Source organism: Notolepis coatsorum (assembly GCF_963971535.1).
Source record: "Notolepis coatsorum genome assembly, chromosome: 9".
In the NCBI taxonomy this organism is placed as follows: domain Eukaryota; kingdom Metazoa; phylum Chordata; class Actinopteri; order Aulopiformes; family Paralepididae; genus Notolepis; species Notolepis coatsorum.
Window position 1 is genome coordinate 118799969 of NC_140173.1, and position 20363 is coordinate 118820331.

At 42.7% G+C, this 20363-nt stretch overlaps 1 protein-coding gene across 1 annotated transcript in view; it reads left to right on the forward strand.

Moving 5' to 3' along the window:
• The window catches only part of dlg5a (discs, large homolog 5a), a 148764-nt gene extending 140421 nt beyond the window's left edge, over positions 1-8343 (forward strand). The window contains exons 30-33 of the mRNA XM_084321008.1: positions 1009-1136; positions 1406-1515; positions 5519-5628; positions 6030-8343. Coding sequence (XP_084177134.1) covers positions 1009-1136; positions 1406-1515; positions 5519-5628; positions 6030-6133 — 452 coding nt within the window. The 3' untranslated portion in view covers positions 6134-8343. The remainder of the gene's footprint in view (positions 1-1008; positions 1137-1405; positions 1516-5518; positions 5629-6029) is intronic.
• Positions 8344-20363: the final 12020 nt, after the last annotated feature.

Genomic DNA, 20363 nt, shown 5'->3' on the forward strand with positions numbered 1-20363 from the left:
GGCGGCGACTATACCATGAGCGTTGAACAGAATATGTTACCTCCTTGGCCGGTTTGACTATAGTATTTTTATGATTTACCAGAAGTGCTGAGTCCAATGTAGTCTGGTGAAAACGCACGTTATCATCCATAAGTGTGATAGTTTTGTCCTCTTCATAATAATCTCAAAGTTTGCGATCGCCATTGGTACCTCTGCTTGAGTGCTCTCAACTCCGGCGTGTGAGCCCCCCACACTAAACTAGCCCAGTTCAAAAGGTAGGCGATACTGCCTAATACCCATCGGGATTCGATAGTCATTTGATCGTCATTTCAATTCCAATTCCCTCTGAGCTTCAGGGATCACACACCAAGGTCTGCCTAACTGTTTAGTATAATACTTTCTTTTTCTTCTTTTTTTTTGTATACTCGTCTTTGGCGTTCAATTAGTTAATCCATTTATCATTGCCGGCCGGTCACGTTGTGATGACGTCCAAAAGATATTGTCAGGTATATGATATGAAAGCAAGACTGTTCTGGGTGAGCAGACTTTTAAAAAAGTAGGTATATTACCACTAAATTGCTGAAACTGGAGAGACTTGGGTCACATTATGGGGGATAAATAAAGGAATATCTTATCTTATAATGGAGTGATTTAGGTTTATCGGTGTGAAACCAGCAGTTTGTGGCATATTATGTTATGAGTGTTATTCCCTGAACGATGCATCTACTTTATGTGTGGGATACAGACAGTGACCTTGGAGAGTCTCATTCCCTTACCGTGCATCTGCTTTATATGTGGGATACAGTGACCTTGGAGAGTCTCATTCCCTTACCGTGCATCTGCTTTATATGTGGGATACAGTGACCTTGGAGAGTCTCATTCCCTTACCGTGCATCTGCTTTATATGTGGGATACAGTGACCTTGGAGAGTCTCATTCCCTTACCGTGCATCTGCTTTATATGTGGGATACAGTGACCTTGGAGAGTCTCATTCCCTTACCGTGCATCTACTCTTCTTCGTTTCCTCAGAGGTGATGAAGGCGTCTCAACAGGCCATCGAGCGGGGGGTGAAAGACTGCCTCTTCATCGACTACAAGCGCAGGAGCGGCCATTTTGACGTCACCACCGTGGCTTCCATCAAGGAAATCGCAGAGAAGGTACCCACCGTCTTCCTTTCCAATGTGATCAGAATTAAGAATTAAGTGGGTCGGCGACCGCGTTTGTCTTTTATCTCCAGGCTGTGATGAGGTGTTCCTATTGGTGAGGTTTAATCTGATATCGTAGGAGTGGAATTCTTCTGTTACGTCAAATGGGACAAAATAATCCCCTTCATAGCCCTTGTTGTAATATTATAAGTTTTGTCTTCTCGTGTTCCTTGAAGTGAGACGCTGTATTGTAATATTTTTTTTTGTTTTCTTTGAACTAGGACTGCCACTGTTTGCTTGACATTGCTCCCCATGCCATCGAGAGACTCCACAGTGTTCACATCTATCCGATTGTTGTCTTTATCCGCTACAAAAACGCCAAGCAAATCAAGTAAGTAGCCCCACGTTTACTCTGTAGTATACAGACGAAGTCTTTAGGCTTAATGCAGAGGATTCGCAGGAGAACTGGTGATTTGCTACTCATGTTTACCCCTGCACTTTGACGGTACCCCAGAAATATGTAAAGCGCTTGTCTTAAAGGCGGGCATGTTTCTTGTAGGTTTTGTGTGACAGTGTTTTCAATGGATATGTCTCCCACATCCTCTTTAAAACATCCTTCCCTTTAATTCTAAAGATGTCGGCCAGCGGATTTATGGTGGAAAACCGCATCGACAATGCATGATAAACCTCAGGTGCACAGTGTTGGAGGGACACAGATAATGCACAGACCTTGTTTGAAAGAAATTCACGTAGGAACTATTTTTGACTGAAGTTCACCCCCATTCATTACTATAGGATTAGTAGTAGTAGATGTATGAAACCGGTCTTATTTGACATGCCCTGAGTGGGAGTTGAACCCGGGTCGGCCACACTGCGGGCGACATCGCAGACCACTATACCAAGAGGTGAATTCACTACTTGGTAATGTGTCTGGATGCCTTTTTAAGGGGGAGTGAGTTTACTTGCAGTACCGCTACGTGCCACAGTCACTTCACAACACTTATACTTATGGATACTTGTGGTACCTCCGTTACATATAGTACCGCTACCGGAGATTGAACCCGGGTCTCTGCAGGTGGGCTACTCACTGTGTGTGTGTGTGCGCTGTGGTGCTGATGCAGCAGGATAAGCGGCCACATTCACCGCCCGAGTACAAGCGCTTTGGCGTGCTTGTCACAGCATCCCTTCCCACCACACACACACACACACACACACACACACACACACACACACACACACACACACACACACACACACACACTTGCATAATCCCAAACAGCTGGCTAAGCGTGCCCTCTTTTTTTTTTTTTTTTTGCAACTTTAATGTAAGGTCATTCTGCGGAAGTGGAAGTGTTTTCTCCCTGACTCTCACTCACTACACAGTGCTTTTATGTAATTCCTGAAACAACGACCTTGCTTTCGAGGGGGAGATGGTTCAGTCTTTGATTCTGGCTCCATTTCTGTCCAGTTTTGTTTTGCTGATGTTGGAGATGGTGAATGGGTTTTGTCTCACTGATGTTGGAGATGATGATAGTGAACGGATTATGCAGTCATAATAACTGATGACCACCAGCCACATTGCTGCTCAGTTATTGCTGTGGTTGGTAAGGTTATCTTTAGTTTGAATGTTCTAATCTATTCTATTTCATGGTACAAAGTATAATCAACACGCTAATCAGTCGGTGGATGTAAAAGTTAATTTCTTATGATTATCTGTATTATTTCAGATGATGGGACATAATGTAGAGCGAGGAAGGGTGCATAGTTACTGAAATTATACTGTGCAGGAATACCCTGCACTCACACATTGGCTCCATTAGCTTATCTTTAATCACCCAACATTTCAACAGCTTAGCTGTCGTGCTTCAAGTGTCTTTTATTACCAACACGGCCAGGCTGGTGGAATCAATCTCGGTACAGAATAGAATGGCTGTAACAATACAGCACATACAACACCATAACATGAAGGACTTAAAGGAACACGCCAACATTTTGGGAAATTTGCTTACCTCGTCTTCTCCAGAGAGAGACGAGAAGATGGATACCAGTTTCCTCTCTGTGCGTTCAGTAGAAAGCTGTCTGGCTGCACGTTAGCCTAGCTTAGCACAATGAATGGAAGCGGACAGTGATGGGTAGCCTTCGGGAGAGGTGTTAGTTGGACAATGCCTAGGCTACCCGTCACTGTCCGCTTCCATTCATTGTGCTAAGCTAGGCTAACGTGCAGCCAGATAGCTTTCTACTGAACGCACAGAGAGGAAACTGGTATCTATCTTCTCGTCTCTCTCTGGAGAAGACAAGGTACTGTAAGCTAATTTCCCAAAATGTTTGCGTGTTCCTTTAAGCGACTTTTGTGTATTGATCAACTGTACGGCTTTGGGGAAGAAGCTCTTAGCTGCCTCCTATACTAGTGACCTGTACCTTGTGGGGAGACGCTGAGAGAGGTGCTGGGTGGAGAGGCTCATCTGTGATCTTGTGTGTGTGTTACGCACGCACGCGCGCACACGCATACATACATACACACATACACACATACACACATACACACATAGTCATACACAGAGCCCAGTGTGGAGAGTTTGCAGCCTATCTTTGATGCTCTGGGCCCAGGACTTCAAAACGTTTAATCCCTATCTGATTCGATCAGATTTTTAAATCCCATTTGTTGTGATCCAGGATCAGACAACTCGGCCAGATTTTGTCAACAAAAGAATTGTTGGGGCGGTTAGGTGGCGTAGCGGAGATTGCGTTCGTCACCAACCCCGGAGCTGTGAGCTGGATTCGAATCCAGCTCACAGCTCCGGCGTTGTCACCAGCTTGGCTGGCCGTTCACACTAATACAATTGGCTGTATTAGAGGGTGGGAGAAGCTGGCGGGGTGGGTCCGGGTCGTTGTAAACAGCGACTCCTACAGTTCGGTCGGGGCGCCTGCTAAGCGCGGATAGGACCTGAGTGGGATAGTGTGATCCTTCCACACGCTATGCCCTCTCAGGGAGGATCTGCGCTGCCAGGTGAAAAGAAGCGGTTGATTGGCTGGACGTGTGTCGGAGGAAGCACGTGATAGCCTCCACTCTCCCAGATGATCTGACTGTGGGGGGTAGGTGCGCAGCGACCAGGAAGGGGATTGGGAATTGGCATATGACTAACATTGGGATGGGAGAAAAATCGGAGGAAAATGGAGGGGGGAAAAGATCAACAATAAAAAATAAAAAAAAAAATAAAAAAAATTGAAGATATTTTCTCTTTAATCTAAATTACATTTGTGATTGACAATCTTTGTTGTGATACTTTTATGAGCATACACATTTATGTCATCAACATTTGGTTGAAAACAAAATAGGCTACCACAAATGCGACCAAAATCTTTTAAATTAAATCGATTTGCCATGAAGGCTAAAAATGTTGTATTATTTCAGTTAACAAACTTTGCCATCTTATTTATATTGAAACATATTTTAAAATTAATTGAATAGTACATTTTACTCTGGTAATCCACTGGAAATCCACCCCTCTGGTGGGATCAAGATAATCCAGTTTTTTGGGATCAAATTGATCCCATTCATGTGTTGTCGGTTTGAACAACCCGTTTTGAAGATTTGATCCAGATTAAAGCTTGGATTTAATTTCCTGATCTGATCGGATATCAAAGTGATCCAAATCCTGTTTTTTTGGTTTTCAACTACCCAAAATCCAAATCTGATCCAATCAGATAGGGATTAAAAGTGTTGAACTCCTGGGCCCAGGAGTTCAAAATTTGTAATCCCTATTTATTGATTGATTGATTGATTGACAATTTTAATTAACAGATTGCAGAATGGGTACAGTACGGCTCAATACACACAATTGTTAAGGGGATGCAGACCAGAGAGAGACTTTCGTCTTGTTTACATCAGGGTCCCCCATTTTCAATTCATAATGAGTTGAAATGAATGAATACAAATCTGAGTTGAAATGAATGAATACAAATCTGATCCATCAGATAGGGATTACATGTTTTGAACTCCTGGGCTGGATAATTCTGCCCATTTTATTTATTGTGTGCTTAGATGTGTTTCCGTACCAGACGGTAATCGATAGTGACGGGATGCTCTGGATCGTGAAATATTTGACCAGTAGACCTTGTGTGACTTTTTTTGTTTTCTGTTTTCTGCTTCTTATTAAATTTTTTATAAGATTTATCAGGAGGTACAATCTCTGTTGGGCTTTTTGTATTTAATGTTGCCATTGAGGTCCCGTTTCAGGTTATTGCTCACGTGTGACAACAGGAACTTGAAGGAGTCTGTTATTGGAATTGGTTGGCTGTCGATGAGGATCAGCGCTTTTATTGTTCTGTTCTGAAATTGATAATCATTAAACATTTTCTTTAGGGTTTCTGATTAATTAATTCTCTTTCTGCAGGGAGCAGAAGGATCCGGTGTACCTGCGGGACAAAGTATCTCAAAAACATTCCAAGGAGCAGTTTGAAAGTGCACAGAAGATAGAGCAAGAATACAGCAAGTTCTTTACAGGTTGGTATAATAGACTCTAGAGCAGCCTCCGGGAGGCACCACTTTGACTGCACAGATTGAGTTGCATGTGTGATGAATTTGCATATTCATAGATCCTTGCATTCTCGATGAGGATAAAGGTGTAGAGATGCTGCTAAGCTATTTTATGTAGTTTATTGAACAATGTGGTGCAAGAAAACACATCCATACAAATTGTTCTCATACAGAAGTTATTCAGTATAGAACATTTTTAAGGGTTTCAAATACATTTGAGGGAATCATTCACGGATAGATTTTTCAATATTTGAATGTTGAAGAAAATCTGCTTCCTGAATCTGAATTGACCTTAATCTTGGCTTGCATGCAACGTTTGCACTCATTTTCATCTCATCAGTACGCTGACAAATCTGTTGACTTTGCAGGTATTGTCCAGGGTGGCGCCCTCCCCTACATTTGCACTCAGATCATGACTATAGTTGATCAAGAACAAAGTAAAGTCCTGTGGACTCCCCTCGGCTGTCCCTAGAGGAGGCCGGCCGCCACTACAGCAAGCTGCACCTCCCATCTCCCTACCAACGCTTCTTAAAAACCTTCCACACTATACCAATAGGTACACTACAGTGAGTTACTCATGTGTAAATTATTGATGTTTTTTTTCTTTCTCTCTCGTTATTTTGTTCTTTTTGTTATGTCGATTTGCAACAGCAGCCTCCTACTATTCCCATGTATCCTGGAGCCGGCTACTAGCACTGGATTCTCAACGTCAGAGTTGATTCAGTCTTCCCTAAGGGTCTCTGGTGGTGTTTGTTTTGTTTGTAATGCTGCATCGTAAGCATCCGTTTACAGTCAAACGATGAGTCTGAGTATTGTTGGTGTTTTTAAATGTTTGCTTGAATGTGTGTGTCCCTCCCCGTCTGTGACCCCCACCCTCTCAACCCAAATGAACTTCAGTCACCCTGACCCTGAATCAGCCTTTCTCCAGAACCTGTGTACCAAATGACATGTTTGTTCCACTACATTCACTCACCCATTTTGATGACTTGATTACTAATGATGTGGAAAAGTGTGTATGCGTGTGTGTGTGTGTGTGTGTGTGCGCGCGCGCGCGTGTGTGTGTGTGTGTGTGTGTGTATGCGTGTGTGAGCATGAGAGCAATGTCTCATGCACACACACTCTTGTCAAAATTGTAAAGACTATTTTTAGGTGGATTGAATCATAGTTGCTAAACTTAGCATTATATTGATGCTGTAGAAATGGAATGCCAAGATCAGACATCACCTCGTTTGGTGTTGTGTATCGAAAATTGCAAAGACACAGAAGAGCCTCTATGTAGCAGTGGTTTTACTGAACAATAGTTTGCCAGCAGTGATGGCCAAGAAACCTCCACACACATTGATGTTTGTTCTATGCATTGTGTTTCTATAGTAACTGGGTGTATGGACAGTTTACTACGGGCCTTTCAGAAGTGCCTTTGGAGAAGTAAAAAAAAAAAAAGGAATGAAGAAAAAAAGAACGCCTGATCTGAAATCAGCCCCTGGTCACTTTACCACACGAGACGATTTTAAAACGTATCTCCCAGACAATGTTTGTCTTCAAAATCAAAAGTGTCTCTTCACTTGTTGTCTAGGGGCTGTTCTGGGACCAGTGCTGTTAAGAGCGTATGACAATGGTGAGGTTTTGAGGGTAGGCCGAAGTAGCGACCAACGGGTTAACTCCTCAGAATGCACTCCATGGCTAGACAGACCACTGTGTATCTATCACACTATCTCTCTGTCACATATATTTAAAGACGATATAGATTATAACAAATACAGTATGGAGATATTTCTAAAGAAAAAAAGCAACAAAAAAAAAACTATATATTACATGTATTTTGACTAGGCCATAGGCCTGGGAAAGTTCAACTGTCAAGTCATGTCTTAGCAGGTATTAGCATGTTTCATTTTTTTTTTTTTACAGTTTTATTTTCTTTCTTTTTTCGTGGTTGGTTGTCAGTCACTTATCAGTGTACTCGTAAAGAAGAAAGACACTATAGAACAAATGTGCAGGGTAATATCTTCAAGCATTTTCCTGGGATCCGTTAAAATGTTAGTGACTTTTCACTGTTTAACAATAATTGTATATATATATATATTTTTATTTTTTCTTCAAGCAGCAAAAAATATTGTCTGAATATTTGGCCCTTCCTTGAAATAGACCCTGTATCTTATTGTGCCAAAATCCACTGGCAACTTTATCCTTTTTATTTCAGTTTTGCACTTGTTTATCTGTGAACCTTAAAACATATTACTGTTCCTAGGTTTTCAGTAGACTAAAAATAGGTACTACAAATTCTACTGTAACTAATTTACATGTTTTATGTATCACGTCAGTTCCTTACATTTCATTGATGGCCTTTTATTGTTAATTAGGAGAGAGAGAAAAAGATTCCTCCTCATTTTAATTATCATTGAAAAAAAGGGATTTCTTCTTGCACAGTTTTCAAAGGAAAAACGGTCCTGAAGTTTGACTATTGGGCAAAAAGATTTACATAAAATTGTAATGTTACTATTTTTCTGAAATAGATGGTATGTTATAAAATGAAATAGATGCAACATGAAATGGTTGTATTTTTAGGAAGAAGGACTAGATGCCAGGTACTGATTGCATTTTTCTTTGTTAAAAAGAATGTGATTTGTATCAAATGTTATGAGACATTAACATGAGAATAAAACTCATTTTCTGTATCACAACATGGACCCTGTTTCTGTCTCTCCATGTTCTTCTCACTGACTGGGATAATTACCTCTAGAATAATTAGTTAGTAATGCTTAGAAGTGGAGCTGGGAGGTATACCCAATATGAAGGTATAATGTACTGTCGTGGATCCAAGCAAAGGTATGTATTTTAAATATGAAAGGAAATGGACTATATTGAATGAAATAACACCATGGCAATTGCATTACAAAGACATAGAAAATGTGTCCTATCACATTGTAATTTGTACTAGAAAACTAAATATTATACTGACAAAACACAAATACACTCTGAACATATTGTCCTTTTGTTGGCCATCTTTAATTCTAGACATGTAATGATGAGAGCTGATTGGCATATTGCAATTTTGAAGTGAAGCGGTGGCGTACACCATGAATATGTTTTTCAACAAGCTCCCAGCCATGGCTGCTGTACTTTTTTTTTGCCTCCTTTTAATTAGCTCACAAGGAGAAAAAAAGAAAAGGTCTAGCTGAAGGAAAATATTTATTTGCATGATTACTTGCCGGGGGAATAAACCTGGCATACTTCAGAAATGTACTGTAATGAAAGGACATTATTTTTGCTGAAAGCAGCTGGAGAGAAAAAATGACAGGTTCAGATGAAATGGCCATCAGCTTGTGTGGGCAGCCAGACAATATCTGCCAAGGTCTCAGTGGAGAGAGATGTGTTTTTGCCTCGGGACTGACAAGGCAGCCACATTACTCAGCTTGTACCTTTAACCAAGACACACTGGTAGTGCCATATATCTGTCAGTGTTTTCCTCAATTATTCTACAGCACATCCACCCACATAGCTGATTTGTTAGGTAGCAGTGCTACTGCCTCTTAGCAATAAACAAATGGACAACTGAAATTATACTAACGTAATTCCTCTAATAGTAACCGGGTCTCAAATACAAGCCGGGTCTCTATTAATGGCCGGGTGCGCTCTTGAGCTAAGCATTTATAAGCCGGCCTCCTAATACAAGCCGGGTTACTAATATACTGAGCTGCATACTGAGCTAGTTACTTGATTTCACTTTAAAAACGTTGAAATGACCAGTGACCACCTGTATTGCACTGTTTACTATTTCATACAGTACTTTGTTTCAATAAATGAACCCAGTACATTTTACTGGGTTCAAACTGACACAAAATGTTGATTTATTCATTATGATCCGTTTGAAAATTTTAAATATAGGCCTCCCTCTTATACAGGCCTCCTCCTAATACAAGCCTGGTACCCGCTACAGTTGAAACAAATACAAGCCGGGGTTACTATTAGAGGAATTACGGTAGTTGGTCCTATAACAAAAAGAGAAATGTTACAGAGCAATATGGGGCAACTTACTCCTTGGATCAAACCCGAAGTTACAAGTCTTGGTGTTATAATAGACTCAGACCTAAGCTTTAAATCACACATCAACAAGGTGACAAAAACTTCCACCTTAGATACATAGCTACGGTATGGCTTTTTATAAATCAAAAAGACGCTGAAAAACTGATCTATGCCTTTATCTCAAGCCGACTTGACTACTGTAATGCACGATCAACGGCAACATTCCTCCACTACCACCTCTACAAAAGAACCCACGAGAGGCCACAGCGAGAAGGAATGAACCGGGGTTCACAATCGAGGCGCCCAGCACGTCGCGGGACAAACAGCGAGGCATCGCCCGATGGCCGGCGAGCTAACGGGGCTAACATCAATGGACAACGGACCCAGAAAGCTAACAGGGCTAACAACAATGGACATAGGACCCCATCCCCCCCCCCCCACCTACCGCCACCCGGTCAACCAGACACCACAGACAATCAACACCTTGAACTCAACGACATAAACCAAATAACGAACACAAATGGACTTCATATATTTCACCTAAACACAAACAGCCTGAGACCCAAACTGGCTGAAATCAGACAATTTTTTTTAAACGGTAAGGCTAACATATTGTGTTTCACAGAAACAAAACTAGACTCATCTGTACAGGATCCAGAGATTGAAATCGAGAACTATTCAATAGTCAGGAGGGATAGAAATGGAGGTGGCGTCTGTGTGTATATTCACAAAGATACCAAATCCATCAACCGTACTGACCTTAACCATGACGAGATTGAAATCTTATTTGAAAGGGCGAAATCAGTACTAGTAGGTACAATCTATAGACCGCCAGAACACAGTGGCTTCTATGACACACTTGATGGGTGTTTAGCCGGGGTGGAGGGCGTAGAAAAAATTCGTATTGGGGACTGGAACACGGATAATGCTCCATAAAGCAGCACCCGTCTTCAAGGCCTTCAGTAGGTTTTGTGATCTACACGGCCTCAGCCAGCTAATCACCCAACCCACAAGGGTATGTGAATCAACTCAGACTACCATTGACGGGTGGTCAGGTGGCTTAGCGGAGATTGTGCTAGTCACCAACGCAGGAGACGCTGGGTTCGAGCCCAGCTCTCGGCGTTGCTACCAGCTTGGCTGGCCGTTCATACTAATACAATTGGCACTATTAGCGAGTGGGAAAGCTGGCGGGTGGGAATCTGGCGTTGTGGACAGCGACGCCTACAGGTCAGGTCTCGGCGCTTGCTAAGCGGGGCAGGACTTGGTGGAGATAGCGTGCCCTCCCACGCCTTACACTTCACCAATGAGAGTCCTCGCTGCCAAATGAAAAGAGCGTCACTGGCTTGACGGCGCGCGTCTCGGAGGAAGCGTGCGTTCGACATCAGGACACCCTTGTATCGACTCGTCGGAGAACATGCGTACAACAACCAGGTATTGGGAATTGGCACAACGACTAAATTGGGTCGGGGAGAAAATCAGAGAAAAATAGGAGAAAGAGAAGGTTCAAAAAAAAAAATACTACCATTGACCTCATGACAAGTCCAAGATCTCCAATAAAGGGGTTATAGCATGTGATCATTATATGATATTCTGTACCCGCAAAAAGCTAAAGCAAAAGGCTGGCTGTCACAAAACAGTCACATCTAGAGACCTCAAAACCTACTCTAGCGAGGCCTTTAACCTTGAACTGTAGAGCCTGGACTGTCAGATGAGCTCAATGGTACACTGGTTGAAGAAACATGGCTTGGCTTCAAAACCTAATTTTCAACAATACTAAACAACATGGCCCCCCTAAGAACCACCAGGGTAAAAAATCGCGCTGAGCTGTGGATGCACACTGAAATACTGACCGCTATGAAAGCCAGAGACAAAAGATGCTCTGAGTTTCGTAAAAGACAGTCAAAGCAAAAAAATGTATGCACATGTATTGGGACTGCCCACCAGTTAAGGCATTCTGGAAAGATGTGACCCATCAATTATCAAAACTCGTATCTTGGAATATACCAGTACACCCCTCTGTATTACTATTGAATGATGTTTTTGAGTGTTTTTGAGTAAATCCACAGTTAAAGAGATTGGTTTTATCGGGTATCACAGTAGCTAAAAAACTGATCGCATCACGCTGGTTTCAACCGGAAAAAATGTGCAGGAAGGTTTGGTCTCTTACATATCTCGATGTGATTTATCAAGAAATATGTACAGCAAGAATTCTGGGTCTCAACGAATCCAAAATGTCAATGTGGTTAGAAGTGGTGGAGAGAATAAAAGCTAGCTTATAATGGTAGTGTCTGGTTAGAGTGAGGGATAATGGAGGTACTATCCAAGGAGGGGTCCGGGAGGGGGGGGTTCGAGCTGGAGCATATGTGTGTAGGGTTTTAGAAAATAGGTATTAGGGGTATATCCTGTATAAGGCATTTGTATAATTGGTAATTTTGTTGGATATACACTATATACGTTAAAATATTATTATAGACTCTTTTTTTGTTTTCTGTTCTGTACTTGCATGTCATTTTAGCCACCTTGTCTGTTAGTTTCATTATGATTATGTGTTGAGTACTGACTTTTAATAATTTTTGTTTTGCAATAATAAAAAAAAAAAAAGACAGTCAAAGCTTACCAAAAGCACAAGCAGTGAACTCCAAGCCCATGTGACTGAACTCAAACTAGAAAGAAACAGACTAAGAAATGACGTAAACTCCATGATCAAAACTGTGAAAAAAAATTCATCAATGACAAAACTGAGGAAAACAAAAACAAACCATGTGAACTTTGGAAATTACTCAATAATCAACTAGGCTGCAGTAAAAAACTTAAAACCAGATTCTCAAACATAAACATAAAGACGGACAACACGCTCATCACAGACAAGCTGGATGTAGCCAATTACTTAAACACTTTCTTCACAAACATAGCCACAACACTGGTAAACAAACTACCCTCCCACTCAGGGAATTATGGGGTAGAACACATAGTAGCGTACTACAAGAACCTAGGGGTCCACAAAGACTACTTCAAACTGGAAATGGTAACAACGGATGAGGTACTCAAAAAACTGAGCGCCCTCCAACCGAACAAGGCCACTGGCCATGACAACATCCCCTCCAAATTCCTCAGAGACTCAGCAGCCGCCATCACCCCAGTCATCACACACATAATAAACCTCTCCATAAAACAGGGACACGTCCCCAAGGACTTCAAAATTGCGAGAGTAACACCCCTGCACAAAAAGGGCAGCAAATTAGACCCAGGCAACTACCGCCCTGTTTCTATCCTTACCTCCATCTCGAAAGTCATGGGGAAAATAGTATACGAACAGGTCGAAAAGTACCTCGCGGGAAAAAATCTAATCTACGAATTCCAATCTGGCTTCAGAACATCCCACTCCACTGACACATGCCTTCTCTATTTGAACGACCACATCAAACAAGAGGTGGACGCGGGCAAATACTGCGGCATGGTCATGCTGGACCTACAAAAGGCCTTCGACACTGTCAATCACACCATTCTGATTGACAAGCTAAAAGCAATTGGTTTTGATAGTCTATCAGTGAGCTGGATAAAATCCTACCTGGAGGGGAGAGAACAGATGGTGGAGGTAAACGGTACCCTATCCCCCCCCCCCCCCCCCCTCCCAGTGAGCTGTGGTGTTCCACAAGGAAGCATACTAGGACCGCTACTGTTCCTAATTTATGCAAATTACATGTGACAGCTTGTGACTGCAACTTGTTCCTGTTTGCGGACGACTCAGCCCTGCTGGTCTCTGACAAGAACAAGTTACAGGTTGAAAAAACCCTCAGCTCGGAACTAGGCAATCTGCATATGGCTCGCCGATAACAAACTATCATTACACATGGGCAAAACAGAGTCCATTCTCTTCGGTTCAAATAACAAACTCAGCAAGACCGACGGCTTCTCAGTTACAGTGGGTGACAATATTGTCACAAGGAAAGATGAAATTACCTACCTGGGTTCCATCCTAGAGGCTAATCTTTCCTGTGACAAAATGGCATCCAATGTAATAAAAAAAAGTCAACCAACAAACTCGATTCTTGTACCGGATCTCCTCTCTGGTAAACAAGAATACCCTGAAGACTCTGGCAGGAGCACTCATTCAAGGGCACTACGACTATGCTTGCACCTCATGGTACCAAAGCACCTCAAAGGCACTAAAAACTAAATTACAAACATCTCAAAACAAACTGGTCAGACTACTGCTTGACCTGACTCCTAGAACCCACCTCACCCCTGCCCACTTTGACAACCTAGGATGGCTTAGAGTAGACGACAGAGTACAGCAACTTGCAATGGGCCTGGTCTACAAGATACACCCCCTACCCAACTGCCCCCCACCCCAACCACCTCCAATGTACAGTTCCCCCCCCCCCCCACCCACCCAACCCCACCCCACCTATCCAACCTCCTACAATGTACAGTTTCTACGTCAAATGTATATACTATCTTTTCTGGACTCTTTTTGTATCACAAACAGTACTGTATTTGCAACCCACCTCCAATGTACAGTTCCCCCCCACACCTACCCAATCCCCCCCCCCTCCAATGTACAGTTTAGTCGTCAAATGTATATATCTTTTTTTTTTACTCTTTTTGTGTCATAAATGTATAGATGTAGCAATACTGTCTATCTGTATGTCGTGTATGTCATATATGTTATAATTAATTGAAAATGGGGGACCCTGATGTAAACAAGACGAAAGTCTTTCTCTGGTCTGCATCCCCTTAACAATTGTATGTATTGAGCTGTACTGTACTGTACCCATTCTGCAATCTATTAATAAAGTTTTCAATCAATCAATCAATGCACTCCCTACCGGCCCCACCAAAAAAAACACAGAACGACTCCAACTCATTCAAAACTCAGCAGCTAGGCTACTAACTAGAACCAAGAGGAGAGACCACAACAGTCCAGTATTAGCTACCCTGCACTGGCTTCCGGTAACATAGAATCGTTTTCAAGGTCCTCCTTATATATAACACTAAATGGAACAGAACCAAGCTACATTGCAAATTCTCTAGTCAACTACAGTATGTGCCTTCTAGAATATTGGTATCATCTACTATACTGGTCTATTGAAGGCTCCAAACCACACCCTAAAGAGAATCGGGAACGCAGCCTTCGCAAACTATTCACCAAGGTTATGGAACACTACCTATGGACATTAAGGAAGCTGGATCTCTAAATATATTTTTTAAATAAGCTAAAAAAAATAAAAAGCTTCACCATAGCTTTTTAATAAACTCTGCTGCTGATTGTACTGTAGATTGCACTATTTTACTCTGTCCATTCTATTTGACTTTTATTACAGGTTCTAAACTGTTCGGTATCTAACTGTGTGGGTATCAAGCAGGAAGAAAGACTGTCAAGTTTTTTAAACTGTGGGGGACCCAGGCCTAGAACTGCGCCCGAGAGAGGCAACTGCACCCTGAGAGAGCGAACTGCGCCCCGAGATAGGGAACTGCGTCTGCGCCCTGAGAGAGAGATTTGCCCCGAGAGGCAGGTTCAGAAAAATGGGCATCAAACAGGAGGGAAGACTGTCAGGTTTTAAACTGGATACCAAACAGGGAAGGTAAAGACTGCTTTAAACTGTTAAACAGTAATCCAGAACAATTGTATTGCACTGCACTGTTGCATCATAAACAAGGTGGCCTATTGGGATGTTGGATCCTAATGTGAAAAACTGTGATTTTATATGTCTGCACTTTTATGTGCTAATTTTATCTGTTGTGAAGCACTTTGAGCTGCAATTCTTGTATGAAAGGTGCTATACAAATAAAGTGTAGTATTATTACTAGTCCTCTCCTCCTGTAGAACTTACAGGAAACGTGTCTTGTGATGTGAATGAATGAATTAAAACTTTATTTAACAGATTGCAGAATGGGTACAATACAGTACGTCTCAATACACACAATTGTTAAGGGGATGCAGACCAGAGAAAGATGTTTGTCTTGTTTACATCAGGGTCCCCCATTTTCAATTCATAGTGACATTTATGACATACACAACATATATGAATGACATCATGACATTTATGGCATAGGGACATACATGACACAGGTATATAGTACTGTTACATTTGTGACATATATACGATATGCAAATATACAGTAGTTACCCATAGATCCTGACTAGAGTATATACATATGATTGGGAGGGGGACTGTACATTAGGAATTTAGGATTCTAACCGGCATTGTGGTCAGAAATGCTAGAAATCTTCATTACAGTCTTGGCTAATTGCATTTCAGTTACTCATAGTTCTCGCTCGTTTCTGAGGGTTAATGGGTGAGGTTTGGTTTCCATGCTGAACAGAAGGCACACTGCTGCATTGCACTGTTGAGTTTAATTCCCAACCAGTTGGGCAGCAGCCCCTAGCTACGCCAGAATGTATTGGAATGATTGGGTGACTACACCTCCGGGCTCTGTGGTCCTCTGACCAATGATGTCACAGGAGATGAGTGGCCTCCAGCCCCCTGCCCTGCTCATCGGGGCGAGAGAGCAATGCCCCCCAACACATCCAGCCCTTCCAACTCCTGCACTGCCTGGAACCCTGGCCTTGTGGTACAGTGGTACAGTATCTACGTTTAGCAAGAGAATATATTCCCCGTGTGAAATTTGAAATCTCAATGACTGCGACAGTGGCACCAAATGTTCTGCAGAGAAATTAAATGTACAATATTGCCATCAGGGAACCTTCGGCGCTTGAGGGTTGCTCACAAAACACTCTACAGTATTTCAGATATTATGTACAGTTCTGCCATGCTATGCCCCAATTCCTCATGTCCTCCAAGTCCCCTCCTGCCTGTTTTAGAATTGGGTAGGGTCTCCGGCCTGCTGCTGCGGTGTCCGTTTCAAGACAGCTGCTGACAGCTCATCTGAACTTGAGAAGACTCCAGTCTTGACAGTGAGGGATCTTTGTAGTCCTACCCAGGCAAACCGCAGCTTTTCTCAGCTTAAGTCGAATCTTTTGGCCATAGTTTCTCTTCCCTTCCCATATATTTTCTCTCTCCCTTCCGCTCACTGCGGGGTGGGTTCTCCCTCGGCTGGCCTGCCTCGAGTTCCTCCAGCATGTTAACTGTAGCATCTCCAAATGGCCCATGAGATTAACACCTGACGGACCTCGTGTTAAGCTTGTCTGTCAGCGCTGGACCCCTGCAGCAAAGATTCCTGGGCCTACAGAAAACACACGTCCCAACAGCTGGCCTTCCCTGGATCATGATCTATGCCCGGATCCCATTGCTTATGGCCAGCGATAAACACCAGCTATGATTTATTATGACATGTATTATGCAGCATGTGCTGATGCTTGTTCTCTGCATGACCTCTATTGTAGTTTGATTGTTGCTTTGGGTCTTGGTTCTCAACCCACCAACGTATAGGATGGTAAGATCGATTGGAGCCCAAGTGCTGTCCTTTCATGTGCACTTTGTACATCGCAGGAAATACTCGCTCCATTGATGATTGAGGTGCGTTTAAACGACATGCCAAGATAAAAGAAAAGTGGATGTTCTTTATGCACACCACAACTCCTATGCATCCTTCAATTCTGAGTATTTCTAACAAAAACATTTTTTGCTTCATAAAAATTAACGTCGATCTTAAAGGATATTTGCAATCACGTATTGGATTTGTTACGTTCCACTCAGTGTCACTTAATAACACCAACCAAGTGGGCAGTGGGCTGTTGTTTGATACTCAAAGGAATAACAGCATCACCCGCATTTAATCTGACAGTTCCTCATATGACCAGCAGGAGGGTGAGTAGAGATGGCTGACCAGAGAGGCTCTGTCCTTACAGCCCCTCTGGCTGATTCACATCCTTTCATATTCTGCATTGCATATACGATGCACCACATTAACCCATCTACACAAAGTATATAACATATATAGGACTAATGTACAACATGATCAGATTAATTGGTTGTACAAATTAAGAGATTTCCATCACTGGTTTACATTTGGTAAAACCAATACATTTGGATGTGTACCCTAAAAAAATCACATTCTATGGCAATTATAAAGCATGGTAATAATAGCCTGCAAGCACTGCAGGGATATGAAATAGGCCTGCACGAAAGAAACTGTAGAAGAGATTACGGTTAATGTAGAAGAAAGGATGCCAATACATGGAACCATGCATATTCCAACATATTGATTGTTCTGGGTCTTCTATACCTTGTATATTCATGTTCAATACATCCATCAGAGCAGGGACGTGCACAGGACTTTAGAGGGGCAGGTGCTCAAAGGCTGAAAAGGGCACTACACTTGTGTGTATATATTAACCGAGCGCGCGTAGCGCGCAAGGACGATTTTTAAGGGCCCTTTTCAGGCGGGGGCCCCCTTTTTATGCTTTTTGGGGGGTTTTGGTGATCAAATATTGAATATTGAACTATAATAATCAGTGCAGGAGCTCACTTATCCTTGAAAGACACTTTTATCACTGACTTAAAAGGCCCATACATCTCCATAAATGTTCAGGGGGGAGGGAATAAGTGCTTACCCTACAGACCCCAAGAAGTGCTGTATATTCTGTATTGTTTAATATAAATGCATTTTTTATTCCAATCCCGATTTGTATTTGAGATTCCCAAATCCCATCGGACTTGACTTCTTCGTGTCCCTCAATGAGTGTAATACCAGCATTCAACAGCGGGTTCTATCATCATCATCATCATTACCCACGCTATGCATAAAATATATAGGTCCGCGGAGAGGCACGGTGAGGAGGCCGTGCAAATGACAATGGAATATGGGGCATCTCTCTCTCTTTACCTAATATTTTGATTCTATCCTGACATTTTTCAGTTGGAAGGGCAGTCTATATGCGTAATGGTAAAAAAAAAAAAAAAAAACATTTTTTATTTTTTTTCAAAAAGGGCACTTTTTTGATGAGGCTCAAAAAGGCAGGTGCTCAGGCACCCCTTGGCCTCTATGTGTGCACGTGCCTGCATCAGAGGATAGTTAATAATGATTTGCAGCATCACCATGGGAAATTGGTCAATCAAAATGCATGCATAGACATTCATTTCTCCAAAGCTGTATATTTGCTAGATAGGCTTGTCTCCAGAATGTTACTGCCCGCTCCCCCCAGGTCGAAGATTGGTTACAGCAGCTATTCCTGTTGAAGCAATAATATTGCTTGGTTAATAAATCACCATCATGTAGTTCACATAAATTATACATCTTCTTAACACCTCACTTAAAACTGTATGCATGTTTTCTTTCCAGACGCTCTACGTATACTCGGCCCTGTGTCATAACACTACAATTCATGCTAAATGTGCTCGCTTGCTTGGGGGACTATGGGACATTTATCACGTAATGTCTGACTCTGACAGTGTGACTCTTGATATTTTAAAATGATTAAAGGTCTCATAAAACATTGTATAGTGCAGCTCATATTGTACAGTATGTTTAGATTTGGTGACCTGCTCTTGGCCATTGGGCCCCCTATAGGATTATTAAAGAAGATGAATTTGAAAGGGAACCATAAGGGGAAATAAATCTTTTGACCGAAGCGGAGCATCCAGAGAAGTGACGAGACAGGAGGTCACTCACAGTTTATTGCGCCGCGACCTCCAAGAAGTCTGGAGCCTTGTGGCACAGATGTCCTGCACCTGCCTTTGCTCTCTGAGGTCAGTGGTTATTCGGGGCCCTGAAGCCAGCTGTTTGTTTCTCCAGTCTACTTTGGGATTGACTGTCTTGACCAATAGATTGGTTGGGGAAACACCCATGTCCGACCATAAACAACTGCTAGTTCCTCCTCGTCGTCATCATCATCGGCCCAACCTTGTTTTTTTGCCCCCGACAGTGTCTTATGTGTAATTGACGGGCTGTTGGGTTGTAAGGACATTGATCACAGGTGTTTTCAGAGGGTGAATGTGAATGTGATCCATCTGCAGTCACACAACAGGAACACTCCATCATTGTGTGTGTGTGTAATCAAAGTTCTCAAGTCTCAAGTTCATAACTGTTGCTGTCTGTGGAATCACATCGCAGTCACGAAAGGGGCTAGCCGTCTGGAAACCAAGGGTGAAGTCCGAGCCATCCACCAGCACCGATGCGGAGCCGTGGAGACGCAAACTCGGTAGGCTAAATGAAATGGGATGCACACTATAAACGCCTATGCATTATTCAAGTCGGCGACGTGCGTCATCGCGTGGAGGATAAAGACGCGCGGCAAGGGCGCAATGTTAACCTACGCTTTGCCCCCAAGCAAAGACTAGTTACTTACTTGGAATAAATATCCGCGCGATATTACTGCCCCTCTCTGTCTATCTTTATTATTAGCGCTAAGCCCCGCCCCCCCTACCTGTAAATCTCCCTGGCTTCTCTGGAGCGCCTCTGACAGGCGCGTTCAGCTGGCCGCTCTGCAGATATACCCTACTCCTGACAGGCGCGATCAGCTGGCCGCTCTGCAGGGACCGAGTGGAGGGACAGCGACACTCACTCACCCGAACGCTCGTCTTCATTGTACGCAGAATGTGAAAGGAAAACGCCCGCAAGATCATAAAGGCTTCACTACACCGCGGTGACCATTTATAGACTTTGAGATTTACTAGTTGTTTCGTTGAAAAACCTTTCGATCGGGGCTGCTATCGATTAGATTGACGCCGAAGAAAGTGAAATCGATTCGCCTGTCCGGACCGTTCATCGACAGGCGG